This window comes from Stigmatopora argus, chromosome 17 (genome assembly GCF_051989625.1).
Source record: "Stigmatopora argus isolate UIUO_Sarg chromosome 17, RoL_Sarg_1.0, whole genome shotgun sequence".
In the NCBI taxonomy this organism is placed as follows: Eukaryota; Metazoa; Chordata; class Actinopteri; order Syngnathiformes; family Syngnathidae; genus Stigmatopora; species Stigmatopora argus.
This window is the reverse complement of record NC_135403.1, coordinates 4,601,977-4,620,411: the sequence shown is the minus strand read 5'-3', so window position 1 is coordinate 4,620,411 and position 18,435 is coordinate 4,601,977. Positions and strand designations below refer to the sequence as shown.

The window sequence follows — 18,435 nt, the reverse complement described above, 5'->3', positions numbered from 1 at the left end:
TTGAATTTCTTATTACTGTTTTACTCGGTGTTACAGCGGGTAAGTGGTTAGCGCTTCGGCCTCACAGTTCTGGGGTCATGGGTTTGATCCCAGGTTGGTCCTCCTGTGTGGAGTTTGCCCATTCTCCCGGGGTTTTCACCGGGTACTCCGGTTTCCTCCCACATACCAAAAACATGCATGGTAGGCGGCTGGTCTAACACTCTAAAGTACCCCAAGATATGAGTGTGAGCGTGAATGGTCGTCCTTCTCCTCGTGCCCTGTGATTGGCTGGCCACCAATTTAGGGTGTCCACTGCCTGATGCATAAAGTCAGCTGGGATAGGCTCTAGCACCCCCTGGGACCCTTGTCGGACCATAAGCGGTTCAGAAAATAAATTAACAATTGTTTTATTTCTGTGTCGTTTGTCAAACTTTCTCTTTCTGTAGACAGCTATCATCAACACTGTAAATTTGGTCGAGGAGGACCTCTTGCGACCAGAAAGCAGTACTGCAGCAAAGTCTCTTACTGCAGTAACCTTCATCTAAACCTCAATAAAAATAAAAACATAACATTGCATCTTGTATTACTCACATTTGAATGCCTGACCCAACTTTACCTGCTCGCGTTGAATAACACCACCAACCTGTGCCCGGTTGTAGAATATGTATTGATAATCTGGAATTTGCGAATCAATTATGTGCCTGCTCACATCTTATTGGCCATGCTTTGATGATGCAGGGAAAAGTGGGCGGGGCTATTTAGAGTGACGACGATGGTGATGAGATTGCAAACTGTAAAGAGACTGATTGTTCCCATCCTTAAGTGGCGTCAACCGGTGTTTCGTGAAGAGGGAATTTGGAGCTGTGGAGGAAAGATGAACTGCAGGTATGACCATGTGTTGAAAGCAACGCGTTTGTAGACACAAAAAAATTAGAATAGAGAAAAGAATGTTGACATGTATAAGGTGATTAATGCTGCTGTATCCTTGGCGGTTTAAATGCTTACTACACTTGTTTTCTTGCCAAGTCTTGAAAGTGAGTAATACATTGAGGAGGCTGTATTTCATAGTTTTTAGAGAGCGGCAAATAAAGTTTACTCAACATTGAGTTGTAATTTAACAAATTTATCTGGGCCCTCTTTGAATTTGTTTGTGGTTCAGGGGTCTGTGCTGCTACCGTTGGTCATCTGAAGAAAGGCTGGACACCAAAACAGTCATCATTACTGGAGCGAACACTGGTATAGGCAAGGAAACAGCCAAAGACCTAGCAGCAAGAGGTACTACAATCTCTATTTGTAATACCTTAGATTTTTCAATGGTTATAACATAGTAACATACTTTGCTTCTTGATCTCGTCTCATCTCATCTCATTTCCTGAACTGCTTCATCCTCACTAGGGTCGCGGGGGGTGCTGGAGCCTGTCCCAGCTGACTTCGGGCCAGAAGCGGGGGACACCCTGAATTGGTGGCCAGCCAATCACAGGGCACAAAGAGACAAACAACCATTCACGCTCACATTCATACCTAGTGGCAATTTAGAGTGTCCAATTAGCCTACCATGCATGTCTTTGGAATGTGGGAGGAAACCGGAGTACCCGGCCGGAGAAAACCCACGCAGCCCCGGGGAGAACATGCAAACTCTACACAGGTGGACCGACCTGGATTTGAACCCAGGTCCCCCACTGTGAGACCGACGCGCTAACCTTTCGTGCCGCCGGGCTGCCCTGCTTCTTGATCCTTTTAAAATTATATATAAATAAATAAAATCTTTGTTTTATTTTTCTGTTACTACTACTACTAGTTCTACTACTACCACCACCACTACTACTACTACTACTACTACCACTACTACTACTACTACTACTACTACTACTACTACTACTACTACTACTACTACTACTACTACTACTACTACTACTACTACTACTACTACTACTACTACTACTACTACTACTACTACTACTACTACTACTACTACTACTACTACTACTACTACTACTACTACTACTACTACTACTACTACTACTACTACTACCACTACTACTACTTCAAAAGCTTATTAGATGTATATAGTAATAATGGTACTACTGCTCTTACTACTATTATTCCAACTATGTACTGTAACGAGGACCACAACTTCTAATGCAAACTACTACTGCTACCTTCTACTACTACCACTACTAATGTTACTTCTGTTACTACTGTTATTTTTACTCATTGTAACAATGGTGTTGTAATAGTACTAGTTGTGGCAATCCTACCACTGTTGTACTACTACTGGGATAACTAATGTTACCACTACTACACTTTAGTTGCGACTACTACTCTTACTAAAATCCTAATACAAGTTCTACTACTACTACAACTGCTACCATTCTTGCTACCACTACTACTATGACTCCTACCTCTACACTGTTGTTGGTACTTGTGGAAATAGTACAAATACTATAGTTACTACTTTCACTACTAGGACTATTTTAGTTATTTCTACTTTTCTTCCCACATTCCAAAATCATGCATGGTAGGCTTATTGGACACACTAAATTGCCCCTAGGTATGGTTGAGTGTGCATGGTTGTCCGTTTTCTTGTGGCCTGCAATTGGTTGGCCACCGATTCAAGGTGTCCCCCTGCCTCTGGTCCGGAGACAGCTGGGATAGGCCCCAGCACCCCCTGCGATCCTTTTGAGGATAAAGCAGTTCCGAAAATGAATGAATGTTACTATCACTAGTATTGATACATATACTATAATTGCCACTACATCTACACCTGTACTTGCTAGTATCAATACTACTATTTATCATTTATACATATAGTTAGTACTTGGCCACTGTCAATGCTACACATATCGCTCTTGCTACTACTACTACCAGTTATATTACAAAGATGGCTATGGCAACTAAAGCTAATGCCCCTTATGGCAGTTATACAGTAATGGTACACTCATTGCAAATGTTCCAGTTGAAAATCAACTATTTATCTTTATAGCTAGTGGTTATTAGCTACACCCATAATCATTTCTTCCCACTTTCCATGTGTGACTTCCACATTCCAGTCATGAATCGAGTTGCAAGACATAAGAAGATTTAAAGCTATAGAGCATGACACCCCCTCCCATGCTCACAAACCCACCAAATAATGAAGTTTAATATCCTCTCTTAAACACTTGTGTGGAGTTTGCATTTTCTCCCCCGGCCTGCGTGGGTTTTCTCCGGGTACTCCGGTTTTCTCCCACATTCAGACATGCATGGATGGCTGATTGGACACTTTAAATTGCCCCTAGGTATGGGTGGTACGCGACCCTATTGAGGATAAAGTGGTTCAGAAAATGAGATGAGATCAGATGAGATCCTCTCTCAAATATATTTTTTTAATATTTATGAATGATTTATTCTTAAGGACCATTTTGCACCATAAGAGAACATGAGATCATGTACAAAGAAACTAAGCATTCAACTTAGCACTTGACCAGTCAAGTGGCGGAAGACAGCTGATGCGTCAAAAAGGGGGTCAGGGGGGACATTATGAGGGGCTGCTTTCTTCCAGAGCCAGCCAGGAAACAAAAGATGAAAAGGAGAATGCAACCAAAATGTATACACGCATACCCACACACACATTTCAACCTTTGAGAACCTTTTTGTCTAAACAATCACTGCTCATTTATACAATTTATTTTCACACGTGAATACATTAAAAAATGTCCATTGCAGTGTTTTGGTTACACTTGATACTTTTAATATTTGAAAGTAAATCACTCCAGTTCTATTTTATTCATATTTGGAAGTGTGCAGTGAATAAAAAGGGTTGAATGAAAATGACCATACTGTATGTAAAATATCAGCACACTTTTTTGGTGAATTCCCTGCTAAGATACAAGAGGAAAACCAATTCATTAGTCTTTGAATATTGAGCCCTTGGTGCCATTTAGCACATTGACAACAGCTTGTTGTCTACTTTATTTTAATGAAGTGAACTTGGCCTTTGTGCCAAATGGGAGTAACTAGGTTTTTCCCACATCCCACAGGCAAAAGAAAAACAAAGGCAGGCAAAGAGTAATCACTCTCCTCTTCTATAATTGCTGGCTGCTGAACCTATTGTTTCTTTATGTGTGACTGTGTGTGCGTGCACAGAGCATACTGTACTATACGTGTCCTCAAAACAGCTCATTAAAGAGAAAGCCCCATCATTTGTGTCCCAGTAGAATGACGATGTTGTTGTTTCTAACGCTTTAAAAAACAAGTAATAATTCAGTGACTTTTTGCACATTACGTTACGTTCTCGCTGCCCAGACTTTTGATCTTTTCGCTTTAACCATCTGGCATATTATCCATTTTTTTATTCACCAAAACTGACCATAAATTAATTAGAATGACTTGCAAGGCGTCAAGTCAATAAAATGGAGAGAATATAGAGTCGTAATTAATCAAAACATCCATGTTTCCTGAAGGCAATATCATTTGGGGACGCTTTGGTAGGTCTTTCAAAAGCCCATGTGCCTCTCTGCTAAGGCTAGGACCCCCCCCCCCCCCCCCCCCCCCATGTCAAAACAGGGCCATAGGTTTTGAAACAGAAAATTAGAATGCGAAAAAAAAGATTGTAAAGGCGAAAAAAAGAATTTTTAAAAAAGATCACAAAAGCGAAAAAAGATTTTTAAAAAAGGTTTCAAACCTGAAAAGGCCCGGCCCGGTGGTTGCGTGGTTAGCGCGTCGCCCCCACAGTCGATCAAGGCTTCAATTCCAGGTCCGGACCTTCTTGCAGGGAGTTTGCATGTCTGGTAAACGCAAAAACTAGGAACGCATGAGAAAAGAGAGGCAACAAGAGAGAGAAAACTTTTCAGAAGCAAAAAGACAGATGGCACAAGTGAGGAAAATTTGGGATCGAGAACAAATGTCTTGCCAGCAAAAATGTTGTAAAGGGAATTTTAAACATTGCAAGATTAACTTTTCGTTTGCATTTGTTTTATTATTTTGCTTTGAGTCTTATCATTTGAAGATTTGGAAGAGACATATCTGATTACATTGCTACAAAATTTGTAACTAGCATTACGTGAAAAAAAAAGTTAAAGCATTGGGGAATACAGATTAGTAGTTTTGAGAATACCGTTTCATTTTTGTTATATTATCTTTAGGTGCCCGCATCATTATGGCATGCAGGGACTTGGAAAGAGCAGAGGAGGCAAGATCAGAAATTTTGGAAGAAACTGGAAATGAGAATTTAGTTGTCAAAAAACTGGATCTTTCTGACACCAGGTCCATTCGAGCCTTTGCTGAGCTCATCATTAAAGGTAAGTTGTGTTGGCTTCCCGCTACATTTTTAACTGTTCAAACATGGAAATTTTGTTTCAGCTTCAGTTTTCAGAGACAGACAACACCTAGTTTAAATGACCTTCGTGTAAAAGACAGTTCCTCAATTAATCTCATTTAAAGCTCCAGATATACACTTTCCTCATTATCTACTTACAAAATTAATTTGTTCCAGGATTTTTTTCGTAACTTTTTTTTCGTAAGTAGGGCAGTACTTAAGATGTCAATTCTGTAATTCGTTCCATGGTCCTAAAAAAACGTACCAAGGAAATCATTTAAAAATGATCAGTGTCCCACTTTTGTATGAAAGATGTGAGAAACAAACAAACAAAAAATTATAATTAAATTATTTATTAAATGTATTAAAATGAATAACAATAATGCAGAAACATGTTATATTTGTGCAGTAGTACAGTACAGTAAGGAGGAAGCTAACGTTAGGACACGAACAAATGCACCTTAACACACATCAAAACAACTTCAAATTATGAATTTAAAACAACTTTGCATTAAATAGAACCCAAAGGACTAACAGTCTCTCCACCTCGTCATTCAATACATAATAGCATAGCGATGGTAGTAGTTGCAATTTGCAAACGCTACTTATCCTTATCCTCTGTTTTTCAATGAATAATAGGGCCCACTTATTCATTTCATTCGCACCAATAATTTTAAATAAAGAACTCAGTGATGGCAAACTGTTGGAGTTCTATCACATTGTGGGAGGTTCCAAGTAGAAGTAAAGCAGGAAGCAATATTACCGGGACAATTTCAAATTAAAATTACGGGTCCCGGAAATGCATTTAGGTTTTGGGGAATTTGGTAACTTGAATCTTGTTTACGTATGTTGGGACAGTCATTTGCATTTCAAAGGGATCCGTAACCTGAAAATGTGTTACCTCAAATATTTAAAACACTTGGGTGGGTGACCACTTTTCATCATCCAGTTATTGTGTATCAATTTCTAGAGGAGAAACAAGTCAACATTTTAATAAACAACGCTGGCATTATGATGTGTCCATACTCCAAGACCACTGATGGCTTTGAAATGCAGTTTGGAGTCAACCATTTGGGTGAGTTTCTGAAGAAAAATATCAAAATGATTCCAAAAATCGACAAAAATTGTCTTGTTTTCACTATTTATTGAAATATTGTTTTCCGGTAAAAGAAAACGTATTGAAGTTTTTCATTATTTAATAGTACATCATGGACCCATGACCAGGATGATTATTACTGTGCTGGTGCACCTAAACTATATATGCATCCTATAGTGCATGTACTATGGCGCCCCTCCAACATAATTTTGCAGTTGGTATTTTTAGCCCAAACTGACAGTAGCCAGAACATGGTGTGCTCACACGCACCACAAGACAGCCCACACACATCTCCAGACTATGGCTTCTGTTGCATGGAAATGTATGTAAATGTAAATGTAGACTACCCTTTCCATATGGCATTATAATCAACCACCTGGAAATATATATAGATATTTTTCCTGTTTAAATGATAGTCTTTCTGGTGTGTGCATATGTGTATAGAAAGCTCATTGCCACTCCAGGTTCATACAAGACTATTTTTTTAGCAGTTGCAAAGATAGTGGAGCAGTTGATAATCACCCCCTGAAGAGTGCAATTTCACATGTTTTTTCTCAATTCTATATTTATTCGATGTTTATGCGTTAGAATTTGTCAGTCCAAATTCAGTGATACATTTTTCCTTGAGCAAATACGCTGTATTTGTAATTACAGGTCATTTCTTGTTGACGTACCTGCTGCTGGACCTGATCAAGTTTTCAGCACCCGCTAGGATTATTGTTGTAGCATCGGTGGCACATACCTGGACCAACCTTCGACTGGATGATCTGAACAGCGAGAGCAATTATGACACCATGAAGGCCTATGGCCAGAGCAAATTAGCCAATGTCCTCTTTGCGCGAGCTCTTGCCACAAAGTTAACAGGTAACGGTGTGGTAACTGAATACTCCTGTAAGTAAACCCCTAGTAAGAATTGTCGTCTCACCAGTCTCAGAAGTTGTTTATTTGAGCTATTTCCAATGGCAATTACTGCGTTATGAAACACATGAAAAATGTAGTCATCACTGATAGTTAGTTTTGCAATCTTTCAATTATGGGGGGAAAATATGGAATCACCTTGTAATATTCATTCATTCATTTATTTTCAACACTGCCTATCCCAGCTGACTTTGTGCAAATGGCGGACTGCACTCTAAACTGGTCACCAATTGTAGAGCACACGTGGAGTCAGACATGCATTCATGCTCACATTCACACCACTGCCAATTAGTAATAGACCCAATACTGGCCACACCAAAGGCATCCGAAAGCACCACCACACCTTATTGACACAACTTATATCATCATTCATCTTCCATACTGCCCATCCTCGAAAAGGTTGCGGGGGTTGCTGGAGCCTAACCCAGCTGTTGTCGGGCGAAAGGCAGACTACACCCTCAATGGTCGCCAGTGAGTCGTTGGGCACACATAGAGATAAATAACCCTCCGCACTCCCAATCATACTACCAGCAGCGAGAACCGAGCCCACGCTTGACCACACCGAAGTCATGTGAGTTAACCTCTACACCACAAGGCGGCTTATTCACAACATATGGTATGGAAACCTGATAAAACAAACTACAGAGGTACTTCGAGATACGAGGTTAATTCATTCCGGGACTGAGCTCGTATGTCGATATTCTCGTAACTCGAACGAACGTTTCCCAATGAAATGAACTAAAAACAAATTAATTTGTTCCAACCCTCTGAAAAAACACCAAAAACAGGATATTGGATTGGAAAAAAATGTTTTATTTCTTCTAATTCGCCATCTATTAACAAAGTAACACATAACTAGTGGTTTAACAATACTAAAATGTGTTTAATAGAACTAAAATTAGACGGATTTCGCGGAGGGTAGAGAGAGAGGGACATGGGGGGGCTGAGTGGAGGATTTTTTTTGCACCGGGGAATCGTAATATAACATAAACAAATTTAAATGAACTTGGATTCCGATGCAGACACACTCAAAAATAAGTTTAATCTAACCTTACACTAAACTTAATTCTAATTTAGTTTTACATTTTTATACCTTTCTTCTCCCGACTGGGTTGGCTGTTTGCCCCGCCTCCACCCTGACTTTCACTATGGACGGGCTGTTTGCTTTTGTATTCCCTTCAAAATATTCCGAAAATGATGCACACAAATGTCCTCACAACAGGATAACGCAGGACCACTTGCTAACGAGAAGTAATATATACTCCTCATACTAGCGATCGCTAGGCCATTAGGCTGTGTGACGGAAAAAAAAACACTGAAAAAAATGCAATGCTCCGCCCAGTTCTCGTAGATATCTGTTATACACGAAAGAGATGTGGCAAAAAAGACAGTGCGCTAAAATCATAAACCGCCTCTCATGTCTTGGCCACCTGGCTTTCTCGTATCTCGAAATTTGTCTCGTATGTAGAGATAATTATTTGCTCGAAATTTTACTCGTATCTCCAAATGCTCGTATGTTAGGGTGCTTGTATGGTGAGGTACCACTGTTCCAGTATGAACATTCTCAAATGGAATTTACAATTTTAAATCCTTAAAGTCTAATTCATCATAATAATATTTAATTTTGTTCAAAGTCTGATTCATTATCATCAGATTCACCAAACAATTGATTCCATTCTTCCTGTGAGCACCAGACAACAGCCCCATCTGGCGAACAAAGACAGGTTTTTGAGTGTCTCAATGAAACGGCTGCCAGGGCAGTTTTTCACCGGGATTTGGTCATAAAACCGAAGATCTCGTGTATTAAGCGCACCCGAACTTTGCTTCAGTTTTTTTGGTACAATACTTTGCGCATTCTACTCGAATAAATACGGTAGATTATATTTAGCTATTAATACATCACAGTCTTTTCATATGCGTATAACTGTAGTATTTGATAAATACACTTCATGAGAATTGTGCTTGTGTACTTGTATTTTTGTATAGGCACGAAGACAGTAGTATGGTATTAATAATAGGGGTGATCCTACTCAGTGGTTTTTCGCTTATCGTGGCCATGTCTGGTCTACATTATCTACGATATTCGAAGTAATACAAAGCAAGTTTTCCGATGGAAAATTTTTGCATATAAATGGAAGCTTGACTATCTCAAGTGACACATTGAGCAAACAAAGTCATTTGAAAGAGAATGAGAAGTGAGAAGGACAGACGTGAAAAATAAGGTAAAATTTAAGTCAAGATTTGTGTATATTCTAGTGACATTTATTTAGATGTTTTATTCACAGATAATAAACATTACATTTTATTATGACTAGATCATGTATGGGTAGTAGAAATTTACCTGCTTATGGCAGGTGTGATACTGGTGTGTGCCCATACCTAGCATTTATGATGTTGCTCACACTGGTCCTCAGTGTGGTCAGGGGGGTTTTCTCCAGTTACTCCGGTTTCCTCCCACATCCCAAGAACATGCATAATAGGCTGGTTGAACACTCCAAATTGCCCTTAGGTATGTGTGTGAGCATGAATGGTTGTCCGTCTCTTTGTACCCTGGAATTGGCTGGCCACCGATTCATCAATCCAGCACCCCTGCGACTGTTGTGAGGATAAGCGGTACGGAAAATGAATGAATGAATGTTTGACAGTGATTAAATTGCCTCATTATAAAAGCTTAGGTGGTGCAATTAATTACTAGTTATGTGTTTGCTTTTATCATTTCACATAATTTCTTCAGAATTGAGTGATTCTATCATTTTACCCTCTGCTTTGTCGTAAAAAGTAAATGTAACTGACTACGTTAATTGTCTTATGTCTCTGATTCGTTTTTTTCTATAATAAAACAACTGCCTGAACATCCACCTGGTGATTTGATAATTATTTTGACTGAGGTTTGTTTACAAGCATGACTGAGGATAGACATGTTGCTTCTATTGCCTCAATCCAAAGGGAATAACAGAAATGATTCTTTACCTTCTTACATGTGCCACAGGATCAGGCGTAAGTGTGTTTTCGCTCCACCCTGGTGTGGTGCAGTCGGACCTGTGGAGGCACCAGCACCAATGTATCCAGGTGGCTGTGAAGATCTTCAGGATCTTCACAAAGACACCGGTGGAGGGGGCTCAGACCACCATCTACTGTGCTGTGCAGCCTGGGCTGGAGAGTCAAAGTGGATCCTACTATAGGTATACTAAACTCCCTCCATGGTTGTAGAATGTCCTCCTGGGCATTGCCATTACCTGCTGAAAAACAATATTTTTTGTTTTGTTTTAGTGACTGTGCCCCTGCAACATGCTCTAGAAGTGCCTCAGATGACGATTTGGCCAAGAAGCTTTGGGAGAGAAGCTGCAACATGCTTGGCATCACCTGGCAATAAAAAAGACAAATAAACAATGTTGGAAAGGATTTTGCATTAATTCATCTTCAATACTGTGCGTCCTCGTAAGAGCTGCAGGGGTTACTGGAGCCTATTCCAGATGACTTTGGATGAAAGGCAGACTACCCCCTAGACTGGTCGCCAGTTGGTCGTAAGGCACAGAAGAGAGACAGACTACCATTTGCAATCACCACCCAGAATGATACCATCACCTGCGGTAATCAAGCCCTTACCTGTCCGCACCGAAGTCAGGCGAGTGAACGTCTACCCCTTGGGTGTCAAACTCGGGTTGGTTCTAACAACAACTCGATTTCATGTGGACCGGACCATTTTAGATATAGATTTTTTTTTAAATTGGTTTAAAAGAAATTGACCAAATGCCCTAAATATTCAGTAAAAAAAAAAATCTAAAACAATGTTTACTTGAGCTTTTTTTCATAGTAAGGGAAAACGTCTTTTAATAATTTGTTTTTCATTTCAATTTTTTAAAATTACATTAACTATTAAAGTGGAAAACAGAAAATATTTTTATATACTTTACAAAATGCTTTTTGAACTAAAAACAAAAAGAAAAAAAAATGATTGGATAAAAAAATTGCAATCATTGATTTACAAAGGGGAAAATCAGGAAATATCATTTGAATTTGATCCTAAAACAGAAAGTCGGCACTCATGATTTACTTTCACGGGCCGCACAAAATATGCGGCGGGCCAAATTTGGCCCCTGGGCCACCACTTTGACACATGCTCTACACCATCAGGCCACTGTGTGAAAGACATAATTCACAAATTACTATTCTGTAAAGCATTTTGTTAGGGTCATTAATATTGCTGTCTTTGCGGACTGTATGTACTTTCATCAACTCATTTTGGGAGATGATCACAAGTGTTCTATATAGGGGTTGATTTTTCCCAGGATGTAGACTGCAACATTTTAAATATAGCTAGTATTTACAGAAGTGCACAATGGATAGTGAAGAAAAAAAAGTTCTAATCTAAATCACATGAGAGGTTTTTAACACCCCTACGGAATGTGTTACTGGCTTATTGAGTTGCCGCAGTAAGAGGACAGAGTTTATTAAACCAATATGGCAATAGAATGCTGTTAGATGATAATTTAAATGAAATCACACGATTTCAATTATGTAGGTAAAAAGGTGACAACAAACATTTTCTCATTCATACCTAGGGGATATCTTGAATGTTTAATCAGCCTACCATGCATGTTTTTGGAATGTGGGAGGAAACTGGAGTGCCTGGACAAAACCCTCCCAAGCCCAGCATGAACATGCAAACTCCACACAGGAGGACTGACCTGGGATCGAACCCAAGATCCCAAAACTGTGAGGCCGACGATTCACACCTATCAATTCAGTAAAATTGCGACGAGCAAAATATGCACATTTTATGTTGGAGAACATGAAATCTCCACAAAAAAAATACCAATTTGCTATTAAAAAATGATGTACGTGTGTAGGCCAAGGGGGGCAAAAGACAAAAAAATGACATGCTATTTGCCAAAAAGCTATTCCAAAATCACTCTTAGTGAAAACATTATAATGAAAAAAAAACACAAAGTAATGTGCATAAGTAATAAATAAAAAGAAGTGAACTAACTAGAATTTACAGGAACACCAAAAAGGAAACCGCTCCTAGCCGATAGATGTCAGTGTAAACATTGATTCACATTGAGGATGGAAACAAGGAAGAAGTGACGCGCATGCGCAAGTTAAGACTACGTCATCTCTTCTGTCAAATACACAGAGCTACGTGGCTTAAGTCCTTTCCACTCGCCACTCACAAAACAATATCACGGACAAGGTAGGAAACACGAAACAAACCGTCCTTTTATAACAAACAATTGGCAGCTGCGCATTTTGTATGGTTTTTAAAAATGTATTTCTAATTTTAGAATTATGTGTATTTGGTTTTACCTTCCGCCAACATTATAGCGTCTCTTCACCGTGTTGGACAAGCCAATACTTTTCCATTAACCTAACTGTCGTACACACATTCTTGGCGTTTTAAAATTGTGTTCATTGTGTCCGGTTTACAATGTATCGTTTAGCTATTTTAATAGCGTGTTGTTTACGTGGATTCCACTTTTGTCCTCAGTGAAAATGGATCAAGTAATGCAGTTCGTCGAGCCCAGTCGGCAGTTTGTCAAAGACTCCATCAGGCTGGTAAAGAGATGCACAAAACCCGACAGAAAAGGTAAATGTGCATTCCTGATTTAGTCTGGAACACTGATTTCATCGTTGAAAACTGGTTGGACATAAATGATTCTTTTCACCTTCCCAGAATTCCAGAAAATTGCAATGGCCACAGCGATTGGGTTCGCCATTATGGGTTTCATTGGATTCTTCGTCAAATTGATCCACATCCCCATCAACAATATCATTGTGTAAGTTACGTTTTTATGTTGTGTACGCACCTTTTCAAGAGTCTGATAAGCAGCTCTGTTAATGTAAAATGTTGTTTTCTAAATAGTTATGCAAAATATACATTATCGATTTGTCTTGCAGTGGTGGCTAGATGACTGACATTAAGGACCAGAAGATGAAATTGCAAAAATCGAATTGGAAAGGACTGAAAGGATGATCTTTTTATGTTCCGTTGACTTTTTTTCTGTCTCTGTAAATAAAACAATGGGAACTTTTCTTATTCTGTGTGAGTTTTTTTTTAAATGGAAATAGTTGGCTTCAGAGGCTTTTCCTAAAATGTTGCTTTTAAACTACCCTCGTTCTCGCATAAAAGCCGTATTTTTAACTAAAAAATGTTGACTGAATCAAGGGTACGGCTTAGACAAGACTTACAGCGTTGCTATACTCTTTCACCAATAGATGTCGGCAAATAAATATTTGCTATTTGTTGGTTATTCCCTGTTATGCAGTAAAAAACAGCCATTACTGGATGATTTAAGCTAACCTTATGATATAGACCCTAATAATGTGCTTTTGATTCATAGTATCTCAAAAATACCACATGGGATGATTTTTCTTAAGATATCCCCTTCGAAGTAACACATTATACTCCCTAATAAAACCATGAATATGGAGATGACAATTGCAAATCAGGTGGCTTATATGTGAGAAATTGTAAAATTCAATAATTTTAAGGCCATTTTTATTTTTTCTTAGTTTGCGGGGGCGGCTGAAATGTGGTAGTCAACTTGGGCGGTCTGTCGGCTGAGTGGTCAGCGCGTCGGCCTCAGTTCTGGGATCCTGCGTTCAAATCCAGGTTGGTCCACCTGTGTGGAGTTTGCATGGTCTCCCCAGTTTTGTGTGGGTTTTTCCCAGGTGCTGTGGTTTCTTCCCATATTCCTAAAACATGCATGGTAGTCTGGTTGGACACTAAATTTCCCCTAGGTATGATCGTCAACTTGAACTGGTGTCGTCTCCTCATGCCCTGCGATTGGCTGACCACCAATTCAAGGTGCCTCGTGCCTGTCAGTCAGCTGGAATGGTCTCCAGCACCCCCTGCAACCCTTGTGAGATTGAAGCGGTTCAGAAAATGAATGAACTCATTATCTGGCACTGAGGGTGATGAGTTTCTAATTTGTTTGAAATGGCACTAAGCTAACTCTGAAATAGGTGGTTTGACAGTGAATATTGATCATTACTGGAGTTCCTGTGCCCACCATACACTGGACAGAAATATAAATGCACTTGGGTTTTTCTCCAGTTTTTTTTTTATGGATTGAATTTCTAAAACATTTCCAATATCCACATGGAGGGGGGAAAACATTTAAAGCTACCTACCTGGCATAGGGAGAAAAATGACTGTCCCCATTGTTAACCTATAAATGAATGAAGTGTGTTTTAGAAAGCTGAAGTCAGACATATTCAGGCATATTGTAAACTATCATTTTGCAATATATCAAACAAACAATCAAGGGGTAATTACCTTTTCATAGCACTATGATCGCAAATATTAAGGTTTTAAACATGTAAATACTACCTAGCCAGAGGTAACAAAAGAACAGCATCAGTTTGTTGAATTTCATCTGAGCAGAAAACACAGAATGACTGGGTATACAGTACAATATTCTTGCAATAAAGTATTTTGGCCTTGTAGTACAAATACATTATCCAAATTTTGGGTAATGAATTGAGGTGTTAGTTTGCCAAGAACTATACTGGTCTCGTTGGTACAGAAACCAGCATAATCTCGATTTCAGGGGGTCTTTATACTGCTCCAAAATAAGTTTGAATCACCCAAAAGTTTACGCCCTTGTAATTTCATTGTGCTCAGAAAACGGGTGTTTTTTTTTTTTTTATATTTCTGTGCATTTAAATTTGATTTGCAACAATGGTGCACATTAATTTCTGTATTTGCATGACGCTGACTTTTTTTTTTATTAGTTTGTCTTCTTTTTCTGTCTTTTACTTGTTTAGTGTTATTTGAAATAACTGTCATGTCTCTTACTGTTCAATAAAGAATTATAAAAAAAACTTCCTTATTAATCTCAGCAATGACTTCAAAGACTCCTCAATTTGTTTTTGTGGAATGAAAGGGTAAGTATCTTTCTAAAATTACTTCATAATATTATGCTGCATATGCTGTAAAATTTTGTTCAACCTACTTCTTTATCCCCGGGTAGTACAGTATACTGAGAATGAAGAGTAGTGACATATACTCACACCAGATTTTGCTTTATTTACCTTATTAGTGGCTGGCAGATGGATTACAATCAATGTAAGAATGAGGAATGTCTCCTCAAAGATGTTGACAGCAAGGTGGTTATTCTTATTTTGGTGTTCCTCTTCTTGACAGTCATCCTAATTTTACTAAGCATGTAAGGAAAAACACAATGGAAACAAGATAAGAGATTTACTGAATTGCCTGATTGTATATATTAACATTGTGCCTTTATGATGACATGTCAAGATTTTGGGAGCAGCTAAAAATAAAGGTATGCACTTTTTTTTTACTGTTTAATATAGAATTCACTGCATAAGAGTATCATCTGCAATCATTGATTAATTGTGAAAGTGTTTATATCAAGCTGTACTATCTCTTAAAGGCTCAGGGATCTGTGGTGGAAATGTTGCATTTATAAGTATATATGTGAAAAAAACAAAGGAGTAAAGGAACAGCCCAGATGAAAGGCCAAAGAGACAACAGCCCTTTCCAAACGTAATGGAACATCAAGGCTACCTGAAGCCAATACAGTGGTACCTTGACATACGAGCTTAATCCGCTCCGGGACTGAGATCGTATGTCGAGCTTTTCGTAACTCGAGCGAACGTTTCCCATTGAAATGAACTAAAAAAAAATTAATTCGTTCCAACCCTCTGAAAAAACACCAAAAACAGGATATTGGATTGGAAAAAAAGTTTTATTTCTTCTAATTCGCCATCTATTAACAAAGTAACACATAACTAGTGGTTTAATAGTAATAAAATGTGTTTAATATAACTAAAATTGGGCGGATTTCGCCGACGGGGGAGAGAGACGCACAGAGGGGGCGGGTTGGGGTTTCGGGGGGACTTTCTACGACAACACACTCGTAACGGAACAAACAAATTTAAATGAACTTGGATTAATATATACAGACACACTCAAAAATACGTTTAATGTAACTTTACACAAAACTGCATTCTAATTTTGTTTAGCTTTTTGCCCCGCCTCCACCATCACGTTCGCTATCGATGGGCTGTTTGCTGTTGTATTCCCTTCAAAATATTCCGAAAATGATGCACACAAATGTCCTCACAATAGGATAACGCACGACCACTTGCCAACGAGAAGTAGTCTTGAATGAGCGATCGCGGGAGCTAGCAGGCTAAGGAAGGGATAACAGCCTACCCACGTATTGATTGTGGGTAATGAAGTCTTATTCTGAGAAAGGGTGCCATTGGCTATCGGTGTTGTGTGCACGAGTATACTTCATTACCCAGAAAGCCCTCTTTTTGCCGGCGCATGCGCGTTGTGCGTTTCCTGGTCGAAACTCGTCTGAATAAATCGTTCAGTGCTCGTAGATATCTGTTATACACGAAAGAGATGCAGCAAAAAAAGACAGTTCGCTAGAATGATAAACAGCCTCTCATGTCATGGCCACCTGGCCTGGTCGCATCTCGAAATTTTGATCATATCTAGAGTGAATTATTCGATTGAAATTTTCATCCGTACCTCGAGCATGTCATAGGTAGAGCGATCGTAGGTCGAGGTACCACTGTACAAATAATTTGCAAATGTTCTGAAGCTATTATTTAATCTTATTTGTCTAGATGTAAACAACTCAGGAGAGAACACAAAATTTAGCTGCATAACCCTTATTTACAATAACTGTACTGACTTGACTAGGCTTTTATAGTCATCATTATACAATAAAGAAAATACTCTCCCAGCCCTTTACAGCAGCTAAAAGGCTCTCATGTTGCCATTTTTTTCTTTATCTTCAGAAAGTTTTGCAATGAAAATGGCCACTTGTCATGTTAGTATATTTATTACAACTCTTGTTTGTCCACATATACTGTAGATTCCTATTTTACAGCGTAAGGGAGATATGCAACCTGGTAGGAGGCCATTGGCTGTCTCATTAACAGAGATACTGTAGGTGAGGACACAAATATTTTTTGCAAAAAGACTACTGGGAGATGTATTTTTTGATCTACGATTTTCCTAAAGTGATACATACTTTTTGTTTTTTTTGTAATTTATTTTTTGTAACCTTTCCTTTTTCCAGGTAACGCTAGTTCTGTTTAATGAGCCTGGGACCTGAATGACAAGGCAGAAAGTCAGCTCATCTGAAGACCCATCATTGGCAACCAACAACAAATATAATATATATGGAATAGAATCATACTTTTTTGTTATTACTGTTGAAAATTAGGGGTTCCCTGGAAACCCACAAGGAGGCCAAAATGTTGCCTAGAAAAACAGATTACTGTATTTTTAGACTATAAGCCACACCCAAGTATAAGTTGTACTCGCCCAAAAATGCACAATGAAAGGGAAAAAAACATAGTATAAGTCACACTGGAGTAAAAGTCACATTTTGAGGGAATTTTAATTGATTCAAAATCCAAACAGAGAACAGACATTTCACCTTGTCATAATAAAATTAGAGGCAACAAAAGGCTGGATGTAATGTTTTACAAAAAAAGTTTTAAAAGAAAGTAATTACATATTTTTGGGTAAGTCATTTTCGTTTTTTTCCCCTAAGTTACAGACAATTCTATGGGTTCCATGTGGCAACCTCAGGGGGATAAGTCAAGTCCACCAACCGCAGTTTAGTGTAAAATAACATCTCATCTCATTTTCTGAACCGCTTTATCCTCATTAGGGTCGCAGGGGTTGCTGGACCCTTTCCCAGCTGACTTCAGCGGGGGACACCCTGAATTGGTGGCCAGCCAATCGTATGGGCACAAGGAGACAAACAACTATTCACACTCATACCTAGGGGAAATTTAGAGTGTCCAATCAGCCTACCCGCCATGTGTTTGGAATGTGGGAGGAAATTGGAGTACACAGAGAAAACCCACGCAGGTCTGGGGAGAACATGCAAACTCCACACAGGTGGACGTGACCTGGATTTGAACCCAGGACCCCAGAGCTATGAGGCTGACGCGCTAACCACTCGCGCTACTCGGCCGCCCTGCTATGTTGTGATAAATGACCAATATAACAACAGGATGTGGAAGACGTTAACGTATTAGAATCAATGGAGTGTCATTGCCATCTTGTGGTAATGTACATAAATGCAAAGGTAAGGAATGAATCAAATATGTATTAAATGAGGACAAGCAGCACAGAAAATGTTTGATT

The 18,435-nt window shown here is 39.0% G+C and overlaps 3 protein-coding genes and 1 long non-coding RNA gene across 4 annotated transcripts in view; 3 read left to right on the top strand and 1 right to left on the bottom strand.

Moving 5' to 3' along the window:
• The first annotated feature begins 737 nt into the window (after positions 1–737).
• Positions 738–10,691, top strand: LOC144091559 (retinol dehydrogenase 12-like). The gene is made up of 7 exons (XM_077624011.1): positions 738–864; positions 1,139–1,254; positions 5,103–5,258; positions 6,246–6,350; positions 7,026–7,235; positions 10,279–10,471; positions 10,560–10,691. The coding sequence occupies exons 1-7, from the start codon at positions 752–754 to the stop codon at positions 10,660–10,662; spliced, it is 996 nt and encodes a 331-aa protein (XP_077480137.1). The 5' UTR covers positions 738–751; the 3' UTR covers positions 10,663–10,691.
• Positions 10,248–18,435, bottom strand: part of tpk1 (thiamin pyrophosphokinase 1) — a 56,016-nt gene continuing 47,828 nt past the window's right edge. Inside the window, exons 10-11 of the mRNA XM_077624015.1 lie at positions 15,327–15,452; positions 10,248–10,528 (exon numbers count right to left, since the gene is read on the bottom strand). Coding sequence (XP_077480141.1) covers positions 15,439–15,452 — 14 coding nt within the window. The 3' untranslated portion in view covers positions 10,248–10,528; positions 15,327–15,438. The remainder of the gene's footprint in view (positions 10,529–15,326; positions 15,453–18,435) is intronic.
• Positions 12,348–13,322, top strand: sec61g (SEC61 translocon subunit gamma). Its single transcript, XM_077624443.1, has 4 exons — positions 12,348–12,483; positions 12,778–12,876; positions 12,964–13,066; positions 13,188–13,322. The coding sequence occupies exons 2-4, from the start codon at positions 12,783–12,785 to the stop codon at positions 13,195–13,197; spliced, it is 207 nt and encodes a 68-aa protein (XP_077480569.1). The 5' UTR covers positions 12,348–12,483; positions 12,778–12,782; the 3' UTR covers positions 13,198–13,322.
• LOC144091563 (uncharacterized) lies at positions 15,129–17,889 on the top strand. Its single transcript, XR_013305755.1, has 5 exons — positions 15,129–15,179; positions 15,335–15,460; positions 15,553–15,577; positions 17,147–17,224; positions 17,354–17,889. It is a non-coding gene; the product is annotated as an uncharacterized LOC144091563 (long non-coding RNA).

Excerpts from the sequence above, each read along its gene's own strand:
- sec61g (XM_077624443.1), top strand. The coding sequence starts at position 12,783 with ATGGATCAAGTAATGCAGTTCGTCGAGCCCAGTCGGCAGTTTGTCAAA. Across the intron at positions 12,877-12,963 it reads CACAAAACCCGACAGAAAAG|AATTCCAGAAAATTGCAATG; the intron begins GTAAATGTGCAT and ends TCACCTTCCCAG.
- LOC144091559 (XM_077624011.1), top strand. The coding sequence starts at position 752 with ATGGTGATGAGATTGCAAACTGTAAAGAGACTGATTGTTCCCATCCTT. Across the intron at positions 865-1,138 it reads GGAGGAAAGATGAACTGCAG|GGGTCTGTGCTGCTACCGTT; the intron begins GTATGACCATGT and ends TTTGTGGTTCAG. Across the intron at positions 7,236-10,278 it reads TCTTGCCACAAAGTTAACAG|GATCAGGCGTAAGTGTGTTT; the intron begins GTAACGGTGTGG and ends CATGTGCCACAG.